This window comes from Phyllostomus hastatus, unplaced genomic scaffold (assembly GCF_019186645.2).
Source record: "Phyllostomus hastatus isolate PE091 unplaced genomic scaffold, TTU_PhHast_1.1 phas_scaffold_760, whole genome shotgun sequence".
NCBI classification, from domain to species: Eukaryota; Metazoa; Chordata; class Mammalia; order Chiroptera; family Phyllostomidae; genus Phyllostomus; species Phyllostomus hastatus.
The window spans coordinates 2,320,540-2,340,823 of NW_025334040.1; the positions used below are offsets into that span (position 1 = coordinate 2,320,540).

General features: G+C 53.1%; 1 protein-coding gene across 1 annotated transcript; it reads left to right on the plus strand.

Annotated features, from left to right (window-relative positions):
- Positions 1-4,042: 4,042 nt before the first annotated feature.
- Positions 4,043-18,521, plus strand: PES1 (pescadillo ribosomal biogenesis factor 1). The gene is made up of 15 exons (XM_045826814.1): positions 4,043-4,168; positions 6,843-6,922; positions 7,678-7,831; positions 9,217-9,326; positions 11,554-11,725; positions 11,815-11,904; positions 14,295-14,411; positions 14,501-14,575; positions 14,801-14,887; positions 15,056-15,186; positions 15,538-15,663; positions 15,796-15,980; positions 16,447-16,604; positions 16,749-16,910; positions 18,023-18,521. Exons 1-15 carry the CDS (start codon positions 4,145-4,147, stop codon positions 18,104-18,106), a joined length of 1,755 nt encoding a protein of 584 aa, XP_045682770.1. The 5' UTR covers positions 4,043-4,144; the 3' UTR covers positions 18,107-18,521.
- The last annotated feature ends 1,763 nt before the right edge of the window (positions 18,522-20,284 follow it).

Consider the following 20,284-nt stretch of genomic DNA (forward strand, 5'->3'; position numbering starts at 1 on the left):
AATATGTAGACATACAAAATTCTTATTTTAGAGCTCATTTAATGTAGAAAGATGTTCATAATTAATCATTTTATTTTTTTTATTTTATTGTTGTTCAGGTACAGTTATCTGCATTTTCCCCCAACACTTCCCTCCCCACCCCAGCCATCCCCACCTCCCTCCCGATCCTACCTCCCCTGCCATTGGTTTTGTCCATGTGTTGTTTCTGAAATCCTGTCCCCCCTTTCCCCCCATTATCCCCTCCCACCTCCCCTCTGGTTACTCTCAGATTGTTCCATAATTAATATTAATTTTTAAAAATTTCATAAGTGACATGTTGATTGCATAAAAAATTAGAAAATACAGACTTGTTAAGAAAGGAGGGGGAAAAAAGAGGAAGAGAGTGAAGAAGGACAAAAAGGAGAAATAAAAAAAAAATAAAATCCTTAGTCCCAAACTCTAGAGACCGGTTCAGAAAGTGTGGCCTTTGGATATCTGGGGGTCTCCAAGACCCTTTTAGGGAGTCTGTTAGTTCAAAATTACTTTTAAGTAATATTAAGACATTATTTGTCTTTTGCACTGATGGTGTCTCTACCAGGGCCCAGGGCCAAACCAGGAACTTTCTCAAAAGCTATATGATTCCCTGCAGTGGATGGCATGACCTTGCCACAGAATTCCAGAGCCCTGCATTGTGATTCTCCCACTGGGACTTGCCATGAGCTCCATTCTGCATCTTTCCCAGCACTGACTCAGAACCACAGGGCTGGCTGGATGCAGTGGTCCAAGCGGGGCGCTGTCTGCTCTGCTGCACGTTTGCTTTCTGTGCTTGTCCTGCCTGATCAGCGTGAGACCAGCGTGGCAGATCAGTGTGATGTCCTGCAGCCTGTCCAAGTGATCCAGGTCTCTTCAGACTGTATTATGAGAGAGGGAAAAAGAATGAACACATATAAAACTCTGAATAATATTTTGTCAGTTCTGTGAGAATGAGATCTATTTCTGAGCCTCTTTCCTAAATCGAATGGGAAAAAAATGTACTCACTAAATTGATGGCAGCAAACCATATGCCTCAAGCTTCATCAATCTGCTCTAGCAACACCATTTCCACGGCAACTGTGATACTGCTTGGTTGAGTCCACAGTCATCCTCCAGAATCAAATTCCAATGGCATATTTTTTGCAAAACTGAAAGAGTTTATCTTCAATTCATATCAAATTGCAAGGGGCTTTTAACAGCCAAAACAATACTGGAAAAGGAAGAACAGAATTAGAACATTCACACTCTTGATTTCAAAAACTTATTATGAAGTGGCTGTGAGCAAAACAGTGTGGCATAAGGAAACACATACAGACTAACAGAATAAAACTGAGAGACCAGAAATAAACCCTCACATAGTATATGGCCAAGTGATCACAGACAAATTACTCATGTCATCACCTTTCTCTCCCACCCTCTTTAGTGAAGTTGTTTCACACATTTGTGAAACTGTTAGATTAGCTTGTCACATTTTGCATTCCACCCCGGGGTCCCACTGATCTCCCGGGTTATTTTTGCTGATTTGCATACAAGATTTATTCTTTGTGCTGTGACATTCCACAGGTTTTGACAAATGCAGAGTGTCATACATCCTCCAGTACCGAATAGTTTCACCACCTTAAAAATCCCCCTTAGCACTGAGCCTCCATGAACCACTGATCTTTTAACTCTATATAGTTTTTCTTTTTGAGAATGGTATAAAATTGAAGTCTTATGTGTAGCTTTTGCAGACTGGCTCCCTTTGTGTAGCAATATGCATTTAAGATTTATCCATGTCTTTTCATGGCTTGATAACTTATTTCTTTTCATTGCTGAAAAATACTCTATTGCATGGATATTTTTATCTATTCACCTATTTATCTATTCATCCACTGAAGGACATCTTGGTTACTTCTAAATTTTGGCAACTCTGCATAAAGCTGCCATAAACATCATGTGCAGACTTTGTGTGGACATTTAGCATTCACATCAATAGAGGAAATACCTAGAAATGCCATTGTTGGCTTGAATGGTAAGACCACATTTAGCTTTGTAAGAAATGGCCAATGTGTCTTCCAAAGTGGCTTTACCACTATTATCTATTTTTTAAAATAATTTAAAAATATTTAAGTTGACAACAATCTATGTAGTTGGTGTTGTCCCCGTTTTACAAATGAAGAAGAGAGGTAAAGTGGCTTGGTCATAGTTTCGTGGTAAAGCCAGCTGTGTCTGCCTGCGGAGTCCAGGCCTCTCCACCACAGTGGAGATGGAGGTTTGGTAAGTCACAAAGTATTCTGTGAGTGGACGGCTCTGATCATTAAAACTTCTTCCCTTTATGGATATAAACTGCCTTGCATGGTCCTGGAGTCATGTAACAGTTTGCAAAGAGAGAGGAGGCAAGTAAGTGATGCATGCCCAGGCCTATCCACAACTCAGTAGGCAGTGGGGTGTGGTTTCAGCAGCCGGCTCTGCAGCCAAGAGTCCATTTTCCACTGCTTAGCAGCTGAGTGATCTTGAGGTGAGTCCCTTCACTTCCCCGAGCCTCAGTTTCCGTATCTGTAAAATCTAGTACCTACATCACCTGTATCCTGAGCTGTAGACCTGTAGGTACAACTGCTTTCCTAGACACCTTTTATCTGTATCTTCTATAACCATGCAAATTCAATGTGAGCAAAATGGGATCCCTCCTGTGCAGGACCAGCTACATGATCTGCGAGAGACAGTTAGAAATGAAAATGCAGAGTGCCTTGGTGAAAAGTTGTTAAGAATTTCAAAGACAGCAAGGAGCACTGGATCAACACTGGACTGTGGGCAACTGCCTAGGTCACAGGCCTCTGACACTGGCCTTACTCCTGTAATCACTGCATGAAAGAGCCAGCCACTACTGCCCTCTCAGATCCATTCCTCTACCCTCTCCCCGTCCTAATGGACTCTGTCATTCTCTGAATCCCCCAAACATTTACCTCTGGCTCAACGGCCTGTTTCTCCATCCCCTTTACCAGTCCCACTCCTCTTTGAAACACTCTCAGTCCTCTGCTGTGAACACCACATGGCCCTGGTAATTCTCAAAGACTTTGCCACCTCACTTTTCCCTCCCCAGTTTTCATTTCATTTTTCACTGTGGAGTTCTTGGGTTTTAATTTTGTTCTGGCTTTAAAGTAGATAATAAAATTCACATTGTTCAAAGCAAGTATTGGCCAATGATGTATCTTTCTCTAAAGGGTATGTTCTATAACCATGACCTTGGGCCAGGTCACATTCACAAGGGCCTCAAATTAAAAAAATTGAGGCAAACTTCAAATCGAGTTTGGAGGCCTGATGAAAAAGACATCAAAGAACTTTAAAATTTTATCTACTTAAGAAACTACATCACTTTGGTGTGAATATTTGTATAAATCTTGTAATTATCTTTTGAGGAACACAGTGCAAAATTTGTATGTACATATTAAAAGCTCAAACGTATTAAATGTACATTTAAAATATACTATGAGTTCTATAACTCTGCTTGGCCTTTAGTCATTTTTCAACCAGAAAATGTAAGTTGCCTCTCAGGTTTCTCCGCCTCTGTAGGATAAATGTCTGCTTTTGCTTTATTTTATCCCCACAACAGCGAATGATCTTATGAAAAGCCCGTATCCGGTGCCTAACCAAACGCAACCTCACCTGGTGCCCCTAGAGGCAGCTTTGAGAATCGAGTGTTAAGTTCCGAAGCCGCCTAGCAACCGTTACCATAACAACATAACCCGCTCACGCACCTGGAAATGTGGCTCCCCTCTGCATCCCAGAAGTCCCTGCGCTATCTTTAAGCCTTCCGCCCCCGTCCATCCCAACATGCAACGGGGCTCAGATGCCGTGTGATCGTCATCAGGATGACTATAGAAATGCCTGAATATCTCCCTTTGTTTAAACGTTAAAACTGTCTGTAATAGACTCGTAGAAGGGAAAGAGCGCAAGAGATCAGTCTTACTGATGTTTCCCTCCTTAAATCTCGAGGAGGAAAGCCCCACCTATTCCAAGCCTCGCTCGGGCACCTTGTTGGGCAGCCTGCGCCGACCAGCGGCGTTGGGGCCTCCGGGCCTTACGCAGGGCACGTGCAGGAGGAAGTGGCGCTGTCAGTCCGCGCGGCACTTAATAGCTTCTTCAGCTCGGAGCTATGGGAGGCCTGGAGAAGAAGAAGGTGAGTCGGAGAGAGATCCTGGGGCGGGTTGGCGAGGGGGCCTTGGGAGGTGGGAAACGGGTGCCACGAAGTTTGGGGACTGCGCCTTTCCCCGGTCTTGGTCTCTTGTGGTTACCGAAACGATTGGGGTCAACGCGACGGCAGACAGCTGGGAGAAGGGGTCCGATCTGAGGATGGGCAAGGAACGCAGTACCTACCCGGTGAAACCCGGGAAAGAACCCGGGAGTAGGGATGTAAGAGAGTTGATAACCAAGTATAACTTTACCCCAAAAGGAGCCTAGCCAAAGGACAGCTGTTTACTAAGTAAAGGGTGATAAACACTACGCGAAGTTTTCCGTTACGTCGAATTCAACCTCGCAAAAACTTGTCATCCCCTTTTCTCTGGAACCAGGCCCTGCCATGGACATTGGGGATGGAGACCTGAACAATCAAATGTGGTACCTGATTTCCCCGAGCTCATCTTCTGGTGGGGAAGATGAACACTAAAATAACCGGATAGAACTCAAAAGATTGTTAAATGATCTAAAGGCCAGAGGACCTCAGATAGGCTCTGGGACACAGGAATGCTTATTGAACAAGCGTGGCAGAGAAACTAAGTACCAAGGCCCTTAGATGGGACAGGCTTGCTGTTGGCAAGGAATAGGAAGGACATCATGATTGCTGGGGTATAGTAAACCAAGGAAAGAATGACGTTTGTTGAGATTGGATAGGGACCGGATCTTGGAAGGCCTGTCAGCCACGGGTAGGAGCTTGGATTTTATTCTAAACGCAGTAGGATCAGCTAAACGGGGAATGACCTGATGGATTTTTCAAGGAGTTCTTGGTGCTGTGTGGAGAATCAGGTGGTTGTCATGAAAAGATTGGGGAAGGGATGAGGGTGAGGAAGATGTAGTTGCCCGAAGTGTTTCCTTTAGCTTGAAAGTTTCTTTTGCCGATTTGTGTTTAATCCAACACACTGTTAAGCACCCACTAAGCACTAGTGTTTGGAACTGCAAAGATAGAAAATGGAAAGTTTTCCTTTGTAACACAGATGCAGGTATGTACAAATCATGGCAGGGTTTTTTTTTTAAAGATTTTTATTTATTTATTTTTAGAGAGGGAAGGGAGGGAGAAAGAGAGAGAGAGAGAAACATCAGTGTGTGGTTGCTGGGGGCCGTGGCCTGCAACCCAGGCATGTGCCCTGACTGGGAATCGAATCTGCGATGCTTTGGTTCACAGCCCGAGCTCAATCCACTGAGCTACGCCAGCCAGGGCTAATCATGTCAATTTTTAAAGCTGGGTTTCACAGCCCTTTAAACTAGATGAGGCTTTGTTGTGGAAAGTGCCCTATGGGATGTTTAGCTGCATCCCTGACCTTTTAACTCACTAGATGCCATTAGCACCCAACAACCCCAACCCACACACCTGCCCACACACACAGGAGTAAAATCACCCCTGTTGAGAACTGGGCAATGGAAAACACTTTTAATGAAGACAACTTTTTGAGACAATCTGAAACTCATCTTTGTATCCCCAGGGCTTGGCATGGGCTTGATAGACTACAAATATCTGAAGGAAAGAATGAATGAAGGGAGTGTGTTGTGACTGTGTGATTCATAAACATACCCCTCAGGAGGCTGCAGGTTTATTTCTTTAGAGGTACACCTGACCATTGAGGCCCCTGCTGTCTGACTCCAGAGGGAGATCAGGTTTAGAAAGGATATACTTGGTTAGCATTGCATGCTGCTTGGTACAGTGCACTGCTGCTCTTTATCAAGGAGACAGAGAGGTGAATGTGAGGCAGCATCTTGGCAGCATAGACATCCATATGGTTGTTCAAGGCAGTGTGCTTCTTGGGAGTAGGTAGAGACTAGGCCTTCTGTTTCCATTGCCCTCATAGCATGTAGCTTCATGATTGGAGCATAGTAGAGGTCCTGTTATCATCAGTTGAATGAATGAATGGGGAAGGGGGAGGCTTTGCCACTTAGAGCTCTTGTATTCTCCCCAAGGGAACAAAAGTTTTTTGGGGGAGCATTAGATATTGCAGTGGTTTGTGGCCCTCTAAAGGACCACATTACATAAATAGTTCTTCAGTATTCCTGTGGTGTCAACATGTCATGGGCTGTAAGAGGGAGCAATTAAGAGGGAAAAGGTCTAAAAAGACTTCTGCTGGTAGGCAGTGATCATAATGAAAAAAAGTTGAGAACACTGGCTTCGGGGGTTAGGCATTCGGGTTCTGGACTCAGACCTAGGTTTGGCTCCCAGCCCCAGATCTTAAAAAGCTATGTGATCTGGGCGGGTTATTTTACTGAGACATCTCCTCCCTTGTGAAATGGCAGTTTTGATGGCACCCATCTCACAGTGTTGTGAGGATTAAATGAAATAATATGTGGAAATTGCTAATTATAATGGCCGGTACTTAGAGCTGTTATTAATGCTTGGCCCGGCACCTGATGCGTAGCAACCTCACAGTCCCCAGCGCTGTGCAGATACTTGTGTCCGTTATGTTGGTTACTGCCAGGACAGTGCAGGAGAACTCATGCAGGTGGGTGGGCCCCCTCCCTACAGTGTTTCCTATCCCGGGAGCCTCTCAGCCACTTAGCAGTGATACTTGCCTCTGGCAGGAGACATGCCCAGAGGTTGATGTCAGTCATTTCAGTCACTGCTAATGGATAATTGTTTTTTTCTCCCCAAGTATGAACGAGGCTCTGCCACCAACTACATCACCCGAAACAAAGCCCGGAAGAAACTGCAGTTGAGCCTGCCCGACTTCAGGTGCGTTGGAAAGGAGTAGGTTAGGGGGCCTTGGGTGTGCTTGGGCAGTGAGCCACACCAGGAAGACTCAAATGCATCTCTGTCTTTGCTTCGCTGCCACAAACTCCTTCTGGAATTCTTTTATTCCTCCTCTCTGTCGAGTGGCTGTGCTTTAGTAAGCTGTTCTTTGCTAGGTGTGGTCTGGGGGAAAGCTGGAGGAGCCCTGGGTTACACCGCCCTGGGTCATCAAAATGAGCCCACTGGTGCAGCACACTGCTGCTCTCTCTGGGTCTTTGTCACCCGTCCCCTCCCTCTGGCAGAAGAGACTCCTGACCCTACAGCTAGGGGTTCTCCACTCCTTATAGAGTAAAACCCAGACTCCTGCACAGCAGGTGGGCCCTGCCGCCTGGCCCACTCTTCGTGCTTCGGCTGTGCCCTGCACTTTCCACCCTTACAGCCTTCGTCTTTTTCAGGATGCTCTTCCCACTTTTACATGGCTGAAATGTTGGTTTCTTGGCAAGGCCTTTCTTGACTTATCTTGCTAAAAAGGGTACCTGACATCTGGCCCCTTTAACACCCTGATTATTTCCTCTCTGGTGCTCGTGACAGTCTCCAGTATGTGATTTTGGGGCAACTTGTGATTATGGGGCTCCTCACTAGGACGTGAGTTCTCCAAGGGCAGGCCCCCATGTTCCCTGTTCAGTGCAGTTTTCCAGGCCCAGCCTGGCCAGTGCTCAGCACGTTCACTGACAGAAGGAATGGGCATTGTCTTCCAGGCGCCTCTGCATCCTGAAGGGCATTTATCCCCATGAGCCCAAACACAAGAAGAAGGTTAACAAGGGCTCCACGGCACCCCGGACTTTTTACCTTATCAAAGACATCAGGTTCCTCCTCCATGAACCCATCGTCAACAAGTTCCGGGAATACAAGGTGAGGCCCGGGGCTCGGGTCTGTTTGGGTGGGCCCATCATGGCTCCGTGGCCCACTCACTGTTACTGTGGGCAGTCTGTGTAGCCTCTTCAAGCAAGCCTGTGAGAGGGTGACATAATTTTACCTGAAAGGAGTGTCTCGAGGATTGACTGAGGTCATAGGTGGAGATCACGTGCGCAGGACCTGGCAAATGATTAATGCTTTACCTGTAGTACTTTTCCCCTGGTTCTTTTGTAAAACAGTAAATGTATTGCTTCCAAGACAAAGATGGTGCTGTTTCAGGGGCTCTCAGGTGATGCTTTCTGGAATTGCTTGGAAGAGACCAAGCTTTTCATTCCACAGACATAAACCATTAAATGCTTCAATACCACAGGTAAAGGAAAAACCTGTTTATACCAAATGCATGTAATTGGGAGTAGACCACAGTTGCGAAATCCTTTGCAGAACTGCAGGGCCTGGCTGAGGCCCTCTGTGGAGGGGTGGGGTGCCACCTAGCGGCCACTGCTAGCTGATGGCCCTCTCGTCCAACCAAGTCCACTGAAGTGGGTGGCTGGCCCTGTTTTGCTTCTGGGTTTTAAAACTACAGTCATGATCACGAATGATGAATTTCTCTGGACTTAGTCCCATTGTTATGTAGTTCTAGGCTATATGGAATAGCCTGTTGCTCCTAGGCCACAAATCTGTACAGCATATTGCTATGCAAAGAAACATGATATTAAATGAAGCACAAGAGAAAATGATGCAATAGGCAGACACAGTAAACTTGAGATGTATGAGGCAGCTGCCAGCATAACGTGGCATAGGGTTTTACTGCAAGCTTTTTTTATAGGTAGAGAAAGTACACTCTAAAACAAAAAGCATAGTATAATAAACACATAAACAAGTAACACAGTCATTTATTATCATTATCAAGCAATGCATACTTTACACAGTGTGCTGTACTTTTACAGGACTGGCAATGCAGTAGATTTTAGACCAGCATCACCACAAACACACGAGTAATGCATTGTGCTGTGGCATTACGGTGGCTGTGATATCAGTAGTGATAGGAATTTTTCAGCTCCATCATAATTTATGGGGCCACTGTCCTGTATGCAGTCTGTCAACTGAAACGTCATTATGGGGAATCGAACTGGCAACTTTCGCTTGGCGGGACAATGCTCAACCAGCTGAGCCACACCGGTCAGGGCTTGGGAGAGGGGGTCAGTTTTGACATTCCCTAGAGTTAGCTGTTTTGCAAATCCTGGGCTGAGGGAGGAGACGGCACAATCAGACAGCTTCAGGAGGCCTTGAGAATCTTCCTTCCCCACATAGCCCTCCTACGCAGAAGACGGGTCTCCAGGAGCCCTCGGCCCCAGCGTCAGCTCTCTCCTCCTCTCTTCTAGGTGTTCGTCCGCAAGCTCCGGAAGGCCTATGGGAAGAGTGAGTGGAACACTGTGGAGCGTCTGAAGGACAACAAGCCCTACTACAAGCTAGACCACATTGTCAAGGAGCGGTGAGTTGGGGGCTCAGTCTGAGCACTGGGGATACGGTCGGGAACCAGACCAAGACCCTGCCCAAGCTGCTGGCATCCTGGTGGAGAAGCAGACCAAAAACCAAACTGCCAAATTTCTATAATGATTGCAAGTCATAGTGAGTGCCACCAGGGATGCCAGCTATGGGCAGAGAACTGGGGGACACTTGTAGTCACAGGCTTGTCAGAGGAGGCCTCGCTGAGGGGCAGCACAGTCCAAGCAGAGGCAACAACAAGTGCAAAGGCCCTGGGGGTAAGAGAGTGCCAGAGTCCTGGGGAATGCATAGCAGATACATGGTCAGACCTGGAGGATATGGCTGGATACCTGACCTTAACTATCCCTTGCCCAGCCTTCTCAGCAGTCCCACTCATTCATTGTCTGAATCAGTGGTTCTTAACCAAGGGTAAGAATGACTTGGTTGGGAGGGTCTCCTAGTTTTTAGTGGGTAAAGGCCAGGGATACTGCTGAACATACTACAGTGCATAGGGCAGTCCCCACAACACCTAACAGCCTGGCCCAAGACATTAAAGTGCTTAGATTCAGAAACCCTGGGCTAGATGAACGTCCATCCTCTCTCGGGGGCTGATGGTGTGGGATCACTTAGCTTTGGGCTGGGTAGACTTGGCTTCACCGAGTCAGCCCAGCCATGGGCTAGTGCGGGAGGAGCCTTGGCCTAGGAACTCGACAGCTGGTGTTCTCACCCCAGCCCCACAGCCCGGGAGTTGGGTGGCCCGAGAACAGTTTCTGCTCTGAGCAAGCCCTCCCCTGTAACAGAGATGACCATAGCTCCTGTCCCGACTGTGACACAGCTGTTGTGTGGAACAAGTGAAAAATGCACAAGAAAAAGCAAGTGTCTGGATTCTTGCACATGCACGGAGCCAGTGTGGCCGTGGTGTTCCCATTCCATGTCACCCCTTCCCCTCCCCCCATCTTCTTAGCCATCGATTAAGAAAGAAAAGCAGGTGGCTCAGAAATGGTGCTGTTTCTGCAAAGGGCCTGGATCAGTGTGGGTGCTGGGAGGGGGAGAGTGAGGAAACTGAGGTACCAGAGGGGGCCCACCGAGGTTCTGGCCTGTGCACCTGGAAAACAGATGCTCTCCTCCTGCTGTCTTACTTGAAGTTCCTGCAGCCTTTTTTCCATCTTGGTCTGGGTTTGAAGACCTGGCAGGCTCCTCCTGACTCATTTGCAGTGAGTGATGCCATCCGGGGCTGGAAGGACTTGGCCATCTCTGGCCCCGTGGCTTTCAGAGTCCCCCTTTTGAAGCAACAGAACGCTTTCTGCAGAAGGAAGCTTCCTGGAAGGCAGTGTGGACGCCAGAGGCTTTGATGGCTGCTCTGGCTGAGAGAGGGAGACTTGAAGCCTTGTCCGTCCACTGGTCCCCAGATGTTTCCAGGAAGCTGCAAGAGCCCAGTTTTAAGCCAACAGCGAGCTCCAATATTGTCGTTTTCCAAATGAAACTGCTGGGATGGAGCAAAACAAAGTGAGCCACCCTGGGTCACAGCCGGGACAGGGATTCGGGTATCAGTGCTTGTACTCCAGTGTCCTCCCCGTGACCCGCACCTCCCTCCCTCAGCGGGGCAGCCACCCAGTAGTGGGTCCTGCCAGGAAGGCTTGTTCCCATCGGCTTCCTGATTTACCACAGGATTTCTGGAAGTACGTTATTGCTCTGGCCCTTCCTGGCCAGGACCGAGTTCCAGCATTCTCACTGTCTGGTTCTAACTGGTTCTGTAACCAGACGGAGGTCTAGGTGATGAGGAACCGGACAACCCACTCTGGTGACCAGTGGCCATGAGTGCTGCTGAGGACAGGCATGCCCCCATCCTCCACGCTGGTCCACCAGGGCAGCGCCACATTTTTCTGCTCTCTGTCTTGACCCTCCAGACAGATTTCCCGTGATCTGAAGGTTCCCCCTTGAGAGAGAGAGCGAGCCACTGAGTCAGTCTGCCCTCTCTGACCACAACGTGTAGAAGTGGGTTGAGGCCGCGTCCTTAGTTTGCAGTGGGTGTCTTGGGGACTCCGTCGGGGTTTCTTAGATTCTCGGAGCTAAGTGGGCATGTTCTGGTTCCGTGGTTCCTCCCAAGGCTGTGGGGAAGCTGGCACTGCCTGGCTTTATGGTCAGGAGGTGGCAGTGCAAGGCCTGGCTTGGGGATGGGGCCTCCAGGGTGGCCCACCGCTGAACCCATAAGTACTGACCTTCCGGCCACGCAGGTACCCCACATTCATCGATGCCCTTCGGGACCTGGATGACGCCCTCTCCATGTGCTTTCTCTTCTCCACTTTCCCCCGGACCGGCAAGTGCCACGTGCAGACCATTCAGCTGTGCCGCAGGCTCACTGTGGAGTTCATGCACTACGTCATCGCCGCTCGGGCCCTGCGCAAGGTGAGCTTGGGGCAACCTGGCAGGGCCCCACCTGCTCTCTCCCTCACTGTCCCCTTGGTTTTTACCATGCTCTCCTCCCCTCCCCCCAGGTCTTCCTGTCCATCAAAGGCATATACTACCAGGCCGATGTGTTGGGGCAGCCCATTGTGTGGATCACGCCCTATGCCTTCTCCCACGACGTGAGTGTGCCCATGGGGAGGGAGGGGCTTGTGATGGGCCATGCTTCCTCTGGCCCCCAGACAGATGAGGGCAAATGAGCAAAGAGGGGGCTTTGCTGTCCTGCAAAGCCCAGTGTGCGCCAGGTTCCTGAATGTTGGCTTGGGGTGTGGGGACGGCGTCGTAAGAAGAACTCGAGCCAGCTCAGCTCCAGCATCCCCCAGTTGGTGGTTCTTGAACGTGTTCCTTCGCCTCTCCGTGCCTCTCTGTTTGTGATGTGCTTTCCCCTTCTAAGCACTGTTGTGAGGATTTCAAGGTGCCCTCTGGGGAGCCCAAGGAATATTGAGTGACTGCTGGGGTCTGGACTGTGGCCAAGCCCAGCCCTACTCTCCGACCCACTGGGGTCCTCATCCTGCTCTGTTGCTGGCAGCTGCCAGACCTTGGTCAAGCTGCTTTGCTGAACTCCTCAGCTTCCTCTACTCCCGCCCCCCACACAGGGCTCAGGGGCTGGGGACATTGGGGAGGGTGAACACAAGGGAAGAGTTCAGTGTGTGGCACTGCTTCTTATTTATCTTCTTTTAGACTGAAGTTTTTGGCAGGGGTCCATGGAGAGAAATCCTGGTTTTGCCCCTTACAGGGGCATCATTAGCCTCTAGTCCCCCGCAGGGTCCCAGCCAGGCTCAGTACCTGACTCGTCATTCTGTGGGCCTGTGTTCGGCCCAGTTTCCTGCTTGTGCACTGGAGCCTTCCGTGGAGAGCAGACGCACCAGCCTGACTGGACAGTCAGTCTGCTGCCAGGCTTTCGGGTGCTCCAGGGCAAAGCCAGGCTCTGGGCTCCTCTCCTCTACCCCGGGCTGGTGGGGGTTCCAGGGCCAGAACCACTCTGAGTGTGGAGCAGGGGTGATGGCTGGTGCAGGCTGCAGCCCGTGTGTGGGCGGGAGGCGGGCTTGGCCCTCAGCAGCCCCTGTTCCCACTCCTTGGGGCAGGCTCGTGTGCCAGAGCCTGTGGGTCTTTCCTCTTCCCTGTTCTGTCCCTCTTCTCCCCCTCCTTCCTTCCTGCCTCTCCCCCCTCCCTTTCCTCCTTCCTCTGTGGCTCTCCTGCTCCTTCCTCCTCTCTGATGTCCCACCCCCGTGCTGCTCAGACTGGGCTTTGTGTGTCCCCCGGGAGTGAATAGGGCCCTGTGGAGGCCAGCCTCCACACAGCTGGCCCCGGGGAGGGGAACCGCCGCCTCTTTCTCCTTCCTCCCTGGCCAGCTCACTGCCGCTACTTCCTCTCAGCAGGAGGATGGAGGACCAGTACTGGGTTGTAGGTGAGGCCCTGATGTGTCCCCTCCCCCTTAGTGGCAGTGCTGGGCCCCTCAAAGTAGGACCCACGCAGGTGGGGGGAAAACCCCACTCAACACTGTGCTGTAGGAAATGGAGTAGGGGCCCAGGTGCACACCAGGCCCATCGGGGGTCCTGTGGATGCTTTCAGAAGGACAGAGGTGTCAGTGTGGGCACAAGTGGGGTACCTCTTGGCCCCTCTGCCCCCATAGCCAGGTCACTGCCTGCTGGCAGGATGGAGAGTCACAGGCACGCCCAGCACAAGAGGGGTGTGATCGTTACTGATTTTGACATTGCTGGGCACATGCTCCTGTCCAGGTCCTGAGGTCAGCAAGGCTGGGCCAGCCTTGCTGGTTGTGGGGGACAGTGCTGCTTGAGTTGAGGTGCTCTCAGATTTGGCTCTCAGACCCTTGCCTTGATTTGCTTTATCGTCTCCTTAAGGGCTAAGGGGGACCCTTTTCTGCCCGCCATTTCCCCAGAGCTCCCTGGGGCTGAGTCTGGCGGCTACCCTAACCTGTCCCGTGTCCCCGTAGCCCGTCCCAGGCTACCCTAACCTGTCCCCTGTTTCTAGATGGGTCTGAGGCCAGGTCACGCAGTTCTGAATGTCTGTCCCAAGGCTCCTGCCAGAGCTTAGGGTGCTGCTCGGCTCTGGGAATACTGCCCCCTGGCCCTGGTGGGCTAGTCCCAGAGAAGACGTTACACGAAGATGGTGGGGTGGGTAACGAACGGGAAGCATGAGCTCTGACCAGACTGGTCAGGGAAGGCGGCCTCTGCGAGGACAAGAGCCTGAGAGGGGGTGGGGCTGCCTGCCAGGCCTGGGAGCGGCGTGACAGAGACTTCCCTTTGCTCCTTTCTGGATCCCCTACGTGGTTTGGGTATCTGGCACCAGCCCCCAGGACGCCCCTAACCCTTGGGACCCATGTCCAGAGCCTCCGTGGTGCCCAGAATGCTCCTGGGTGGGGACACGCCATGTAGTCCTTTCCTGAGGGGCAGAATCTCAAGGCAGGGCTGCCCTGGAGGAGCTTTTCACCTTGCGTGGGTTGTCGTCATTTCTGTACCTACCCTGCTGACATGCCTCCTGTGTCCCCCAGCACCCAACAGACGTGGACTACAGGGTCATGGCCACCTTCACTGAGTTCTACACCACCCTGCTGGGCTTCGTCAACTTCCGCCTCTACCAGTCACTCAACCTGCACTACCCACCCAAGGTGAGGCCCAGCCCGGTGCCTCCTTCTTCCCCCATGTGGAGGCAGGGGCTGTGGGCAGCCTCTTCCTCTGACCTCCCCCTGCCTCGTAGCTCGAGGGTCAGGCCCGCACAGAGGTGACAGCCCATGAGGACACCTATGCGTTGGACTCTGAGAGTTCTATGGAGGTGAGAGAGGCTTCCAGAGCATCGGCCCTGTGTCCCCCAGAGTGGCGGTCCGTGTCCCGGGGTTGGTCACGGCTACATACGCGGTTTCAGGGCCTCCCTCAGAACCCAGACCCACTGATGTCCTAGAACTGTCACCGCTACCTCTGCCCCACCTAGGCCACCCCCTCGTTTAAGCCCCGCCCCCGCTGCGAGCAGCAGCCCTGCAGTCCTGCTTCTTTCCCATAGAAACTGGCAGCCCTCGGCGCCAGTCTGGCCCGCGTGGTGGTGCCTGCAGAGGAGGAGCCTGAGGTGGACGAGTTTCCTGCTGACGGGGTGAGGACTGTGCTGCCTTCCTCAAGGAGCAGGTGGAGGGAGCGGGGGTGTTAGGACTGAGGGATCTGGAAGGAAGCTGGGGTGGGGGGCGGTTCACCGCTGACCCCGGCCCTGCATTGGGGGTGTGGGCAGACCTGACAGCTCGAGGCCTGGGCCCTTTCTCTGTAGGAGATGGCGGCACAGGAGGAGGACCGCAGGAAGGAGCTGGAGGCGCAGGAGAAGCATAAGAAGCTCTTCGAGGGCTTGAAGTTCTTCCTGAGCCGCGAGGTGCCCCGTGAGGCCCTGGCTTTCATCATCAGGTAGGGAGGTCGGCAGCACAGGCTCTGCCACACTCCGGGCTGGGTCTGCTCTGCACGGGGCAGCCGTGGACGCCCGCCAATGACTTCGGGATGGTGTCGGCATCCACTTCTTAGGGTGTCGTGAAAGTTCAGCAAAACGGTGCTTGGTCAGTGCCTGGCACACCCCAACCACACAGGAAGGGTCCGTCAGGGTGCAGCTGGCATCACTTTCTCACCAGCTTAGGGCAGCATGCGGATCCTAGGGTGAGGAGGGGACGCTTGTGTCCTGGGAGGGTGAGCTTGGGGGCCAGTAGACCCCAGCGTGGGCACCTCATGCCTGAGTACTTCCATGGGCTCCCCTTGTGCCTGCAGGAGCTTTGGAGGGGATGTGTCCTGGGACAAGTCGGTGTGCATCGGGGCCACCTATGATGTCTCAGACTCCTGCGTCACCCACCAGATTGTTGACCGGCCCGGGCAGCAGATGCCTGTCATCGGCAGGTAGGCCCCCAGGACCCTCGTTCCTTCGCCTGTTGGGGGTTCTGAGTGCGGGGGTCTGTCTGAAGGCCTCTGCGAGTGCAGCAGGGCCTCGGGCGGCCCCCGTGACCCCTCTCTGCCATCACTCTGTGGCAGGTACTACGTGCAGCCGCAGTGGGTGTTTGACTCGGTGAACGCCCGGCTCCTCCTCCCTGTGGCAGACTACTTCCCTGGGGTGCAGCTGCCCCCGCACCTCTCACCCTTCGTGTCGGAGAAAGAAGGAGATTACGTTCCCCCTGAGAAGCTGAAGCTGCTGGCCCTGCAACGGGGAGAGCATCCTGGTGAGTGCGAGGGGCGGGCCAGGGTGGGCAGGCCCCTCCGTGTTCGTCTTTGCCCTTGGGCCTCGGCTGGTTGTTTCCCTTGCCGACTTCAAAGGTGGCAAGCTCCGGAGAGCAGGGCGGGCAGCAGAGGCACAAACCCCTGCAAACTCACCGTGGGCTAAGGTTTAGGACAAGAGAGCGTCTGTGTCCTCCAGTCAGGAGCTCTGGATGTCCAGAGTAACTGAGCAGAATGGTGGTTAACGCAGGAGGCACAGATAGCTCAGGAGTGGGGAGGGGGTCCTGGAATTTCCTCTGAAGGCATCTGGGACTGTGGGGAGAGGTGCCAGAGTGGGGCACGGTTGGGACAGCCCTGCAGCACCTTTGGAATGTCCCCAGGGCTGAAAAGGGTGGGGCCCGACACCAGTTCTCGCCTGGCCAGGGAAGGAGCAGGTTCCCAGGGCATTCAGAAGCCATTGGCTATTTATAGGAAATTTGAATGACTCTGAAGAGGAGGAGGAGGAGGAAGACAATGACAGTGATGGTGGTGAAGAGGGAGAAAATGAAGAGGAAGATTTGGAGGCTGGTTCAGAAGAGGAGGAGGAGGCCCAGCTGACAGCTCTGGAGGAGCGGAGGATGGAGGGGAAGGTATGGGGAGCTCACCGGGGTGTGGCTGGGCAGCGGCCCACTGGCCGTCTTGGTGCCAGCCCTGGCCCGGAAGGGCGGGAGCCGGGGCACTGGCAGGGGTGGGTGTGGGGACCCGCATCCACGGCACCTACCCCGTGTTCCCAGAAGCCCAAGGTGGTGGCGGGCACCGTGAAGCTGGAGGACAAGCAGCGGCTGGCCCAGGAGGAGGAGAGTGAGGCCAAGCGCCTGGCCATCATGATGATGAAGAAGCGGGAAAAGTACCTGTACAACAAGATCATGTTTGGCAAGAGGCGCAAAATCCGTGAGGTGAGTTCCTGTCATCTGCCAGCTGTGGCCACATGGCTGCCTTTGAGGCTCTTCCCTGGGCTCTTCCCTGGGCACACTGTGGGCTCGCGCCCAGCCTGTTTCTGAGGTTGCCCGCCTGGGCCCTCTTCAGGGCTTCAGTCTCCCTCCTGCACCGGGCCGTTGCCGGATCTGCTCGGGTCTGGGGACAGGCCTTTCCCAGGAGACCGGCCTGCTTTCACGAAGGATCATTTAACCTAAGTGCCTAAAGCAGGGAGGCCTGTGAGAGTTTTAAACAAAAATAAAAGTTCTGTGTACATCTTGAACTCTGTAATGGAGGGCTCAGAAGTGGCTTGCAGGCCTGCCCTTGGGGTGGTCTGTAGTCACAGCCCCCCAGGTTTCTTTTGTGCATGCAGTAACAGACATTATTTTTGGACCATCAAGCTACATACAGGGTGGGGCAAATGTAGGTTTACCACTGTGAGTACACAAACCAGAGTGTATTCTTGTATTGTTACTTATTTTCCATACAAACAACTATGAACCTATTTTTGCCATGCCCTGTATAGATTGTTTGGCATGTTTTCTATTTAACCACAGCAGCTGTTGCTTGCTGATAGGATTATATTATTTTCTACTTTTGTAGTCATTTCCATTTTATAGTCATTTTTAGAAAACATGCTTGAGCTGTCCCTGCCTACCTCCCAAAGTCTCTGTAGGGTTCTTAGGAATGTAATTGCCAGGTCAAAAGGCCTACCTGTTTGGTAATAGGTGCTGCCAGATGGCCCTGGGGGAAGACCGTTTCAGCCTGACCCCTTCCCCGGCCACTCCTCGTGAAGGCTTGAATGGTACCCAGCTTTCCCAAGGGGAGCGGATAAAGGGGGCAGTTGCCTCCAGCCCTGGGAGCCAGAGATCCTCCTAACTCGCTGTGGGCCCATAAAATAATAGCTCTAAAGACAAAAGTGAGGGCTGGTTTCCTCACCTGAGGTTGTTCAGATAGATTTGTTTTTCCCCGTGGTAGTTGTCTTAACTTTTCGGGAAGCGCTGCTTCTAAGGTATGTCCTCGAGAAGAAGAAGAGGGAGTCTCCTTCCCCGTGCACTTCCACCAGCTTGATTTCCCCTCCTTCTCCTCACAGGCCAACAAACTGGCAGAGAAGCGGAAGGCCCACGATGAGGCCGTGAGGTCTGAGAAGAAGGCCAAGAAGGCAAGGCCCGTGTGAGTGGCAGCAGCCTCTTGACGGGCCAGGCCAGCTCTGGCCAGCTGGACTTGGCACAGGCAGGCAAGAGGACCCGGGCTTGGTGGCAGCCGGAGCCCCAGAGTCTCTTCTGTTTTCATTCCCCTCCTCCCCCTGCCGGCCCCGGCCTCCTCTCTTGCTCTCTGGCTGGGCCCGTGGACAGCCCCAGCCTCCCTCGGATGGAGCTCTGGCAGAGAAGAGATGTCTGTGCCCAGCCCAGCTGCGTCTCCTAGAAGTCAGCGACTTGGGGAGCAGGGCCCCACCAGCCCTTCACCCGCTGCTCCCATGCAGCGTGGCTTTCACAGTTCCCCGCACACCCATGGTTCCCCCCGGCATTGCGATGGGGGGATGGTGGGGAAGCATTGGTTATTAAACGGCTGGGGTTTTGCAGCCAGTTGGATTCTGTGTTCATGAGCCTACTTGAGGTTAGAACAGGGCTACCTAGTGCCCTGTGCTCCGGGCTAGACAGGCCTGGGTATTACAGAGAAGGGCCTGGTCACGATCAGTTCTCTGTATGTCCAAGGATGCCAGAGGGTAGGCACAGAGGTTCTGCGCTGGGACCCTGCCCTTAGTCTGCAGCCCAGCCCCTGTGCTTTCCAGACTCTGAGCCTGCTTCCTCCTGTGTAAATCAGTAGAAATTCTGGAGCCTGCTTCCCAGGGCGGTGTGGAGATGCTCCGTGATAGTTATGCGAACTCAGTGGTGTCAGGTGTCTAACAAAGTGCTCAGGAAACCAACTGGGGTTGTCATTACCTGCTGCTTGAGTCAGCCCAGAAGGGAAGAGCCAGTGCCCGAAGGGTCTCTGGGGCCTGAGCTGAGGGAACGAACTTCACCTTGTGGGCTCCTGGGCAGCATTGCCAAATAACCCCCAGTTGCAGCAGCCTGACTTGCTGCCCTTGCCAGGCTGTCCTCACAGCTTCCCACCCACGCTTGACAGTGTCTCACGGAGGAGCCAAGGCCAGAATTGGGCTCAGAATGGTCACAACCCCTCCCAGGTCAGGCAAGGAGTTTCTGAAGAGCCTTCCCGGGTGCCCCAGTGGGAGGGCTGTCGGGAGCCGGCCCAGGGCAAGGAAGTGTGGGTTTGGAACCGGCTCCACCTTCCCTACAGGGAGGCACCTGAGGGAGGGCCTTGCCCCTGCCTCCCACTGCTCAGGCTCCGTGGACATTTTCTGGGCAGTGGCTGCAGGTCCGACCTGTGGAGAGGGGAGGGAGGTCTCGAGTGGGCTCTGGCTGAGGGATCGGACGGCCCAGGGCTCCTGTCTCAGCTGGGGGGAGGAGAGGGCTGTGTTCCGTTCTGCCATGCTCATGGTGGTGGGGCAGTGCCCCACAGCCAGGGTCAGGACCCCTGAGCCAAAGCCTGCTGCTCTGGGGCATGACTGCGGCCTGCCTGGGTGCTTGTGCATCCTGGAGCCAGGGCAGGGCGGGAGAGCAGGCCCATCAGATATGGAAAAATCTGGCAGCCATGCTGGTGTGGAATTTTCCCCATTCCAGAGTCGCCCAGTAGTGGGGGTGGGGGTGGGGGGGGGGCGTGCAGTGGGGCTATGACATGGCCCATGCTCCACTGGGCATCCAGCTCCTTTGTCACTGCCTCCAGCTGGAGCTGAGCATTACATGGCGCCACAGACAGGCATTAGTCCCCATCCTTGCTCCTCAGTTGAAGGAGGGAAGCCCAGCTGGAAAAGGGTGGATCCTGGGTGGGGGGCACCTGCATGCTGATGGCACTGTGCTCAGCCCTGATGGGTGCTCTGGAGAGGTGGGGTCAGCTGAGAGCTCTGAGGGGCTGGCCAGTTGCGGACGGGTCCCTTGCCTGAGCCTCAGGCAAGCCTCAGAAATTCCGGCACCACCCCCAACCCCCAACTGTGTCTCAGAAGTCGAAAAGTGTGTCCCCAGTCTGCACTGACTGGGGCAGGGGACCAAGCCCTCCACTGAACCCTCTCATCTGGCCGCCGCCTTCTTCCTAGGGCAGGGCAGGCCTCACCACCACCACGCCACGCCGTTTCCCAGGCACCCTCGAATCCCCTCAGAGCTTGGGAGCTCAGCCGAGCCTCAGGGTCCGGTGGCGGGACAATGGCCCCGTTGGCGCGTCTGAGACAAATGAGCCTTGTTGGGCCGCCGGCGGGGGCGCGATGCTGTCCCGGACTCGCTGAATGCAGCTTCTGTGCATC

Coding starts and splice junctions, on each gene's coding strand:
- PES1 (XM_045826814.1), top strand. CDS start 4,145: ATGGGAGGCCTGGAGAAGAAGAAG. Junction 11,726..11,814: donor CCGCTCGGGCCCTGCGCAAG/GTGAGCTTGGGG, acceptor CCCTCCCCCCAG/GTCTTCCTGTCCATCAAAGG. Junction 16,605..16,748: donor AGCGGAGGATGGAGGGGAAG/GTATGGGGAGCT, acceptor CCGTGTTCCCAG/AAGCCCAAGGTGGTGGCGGG.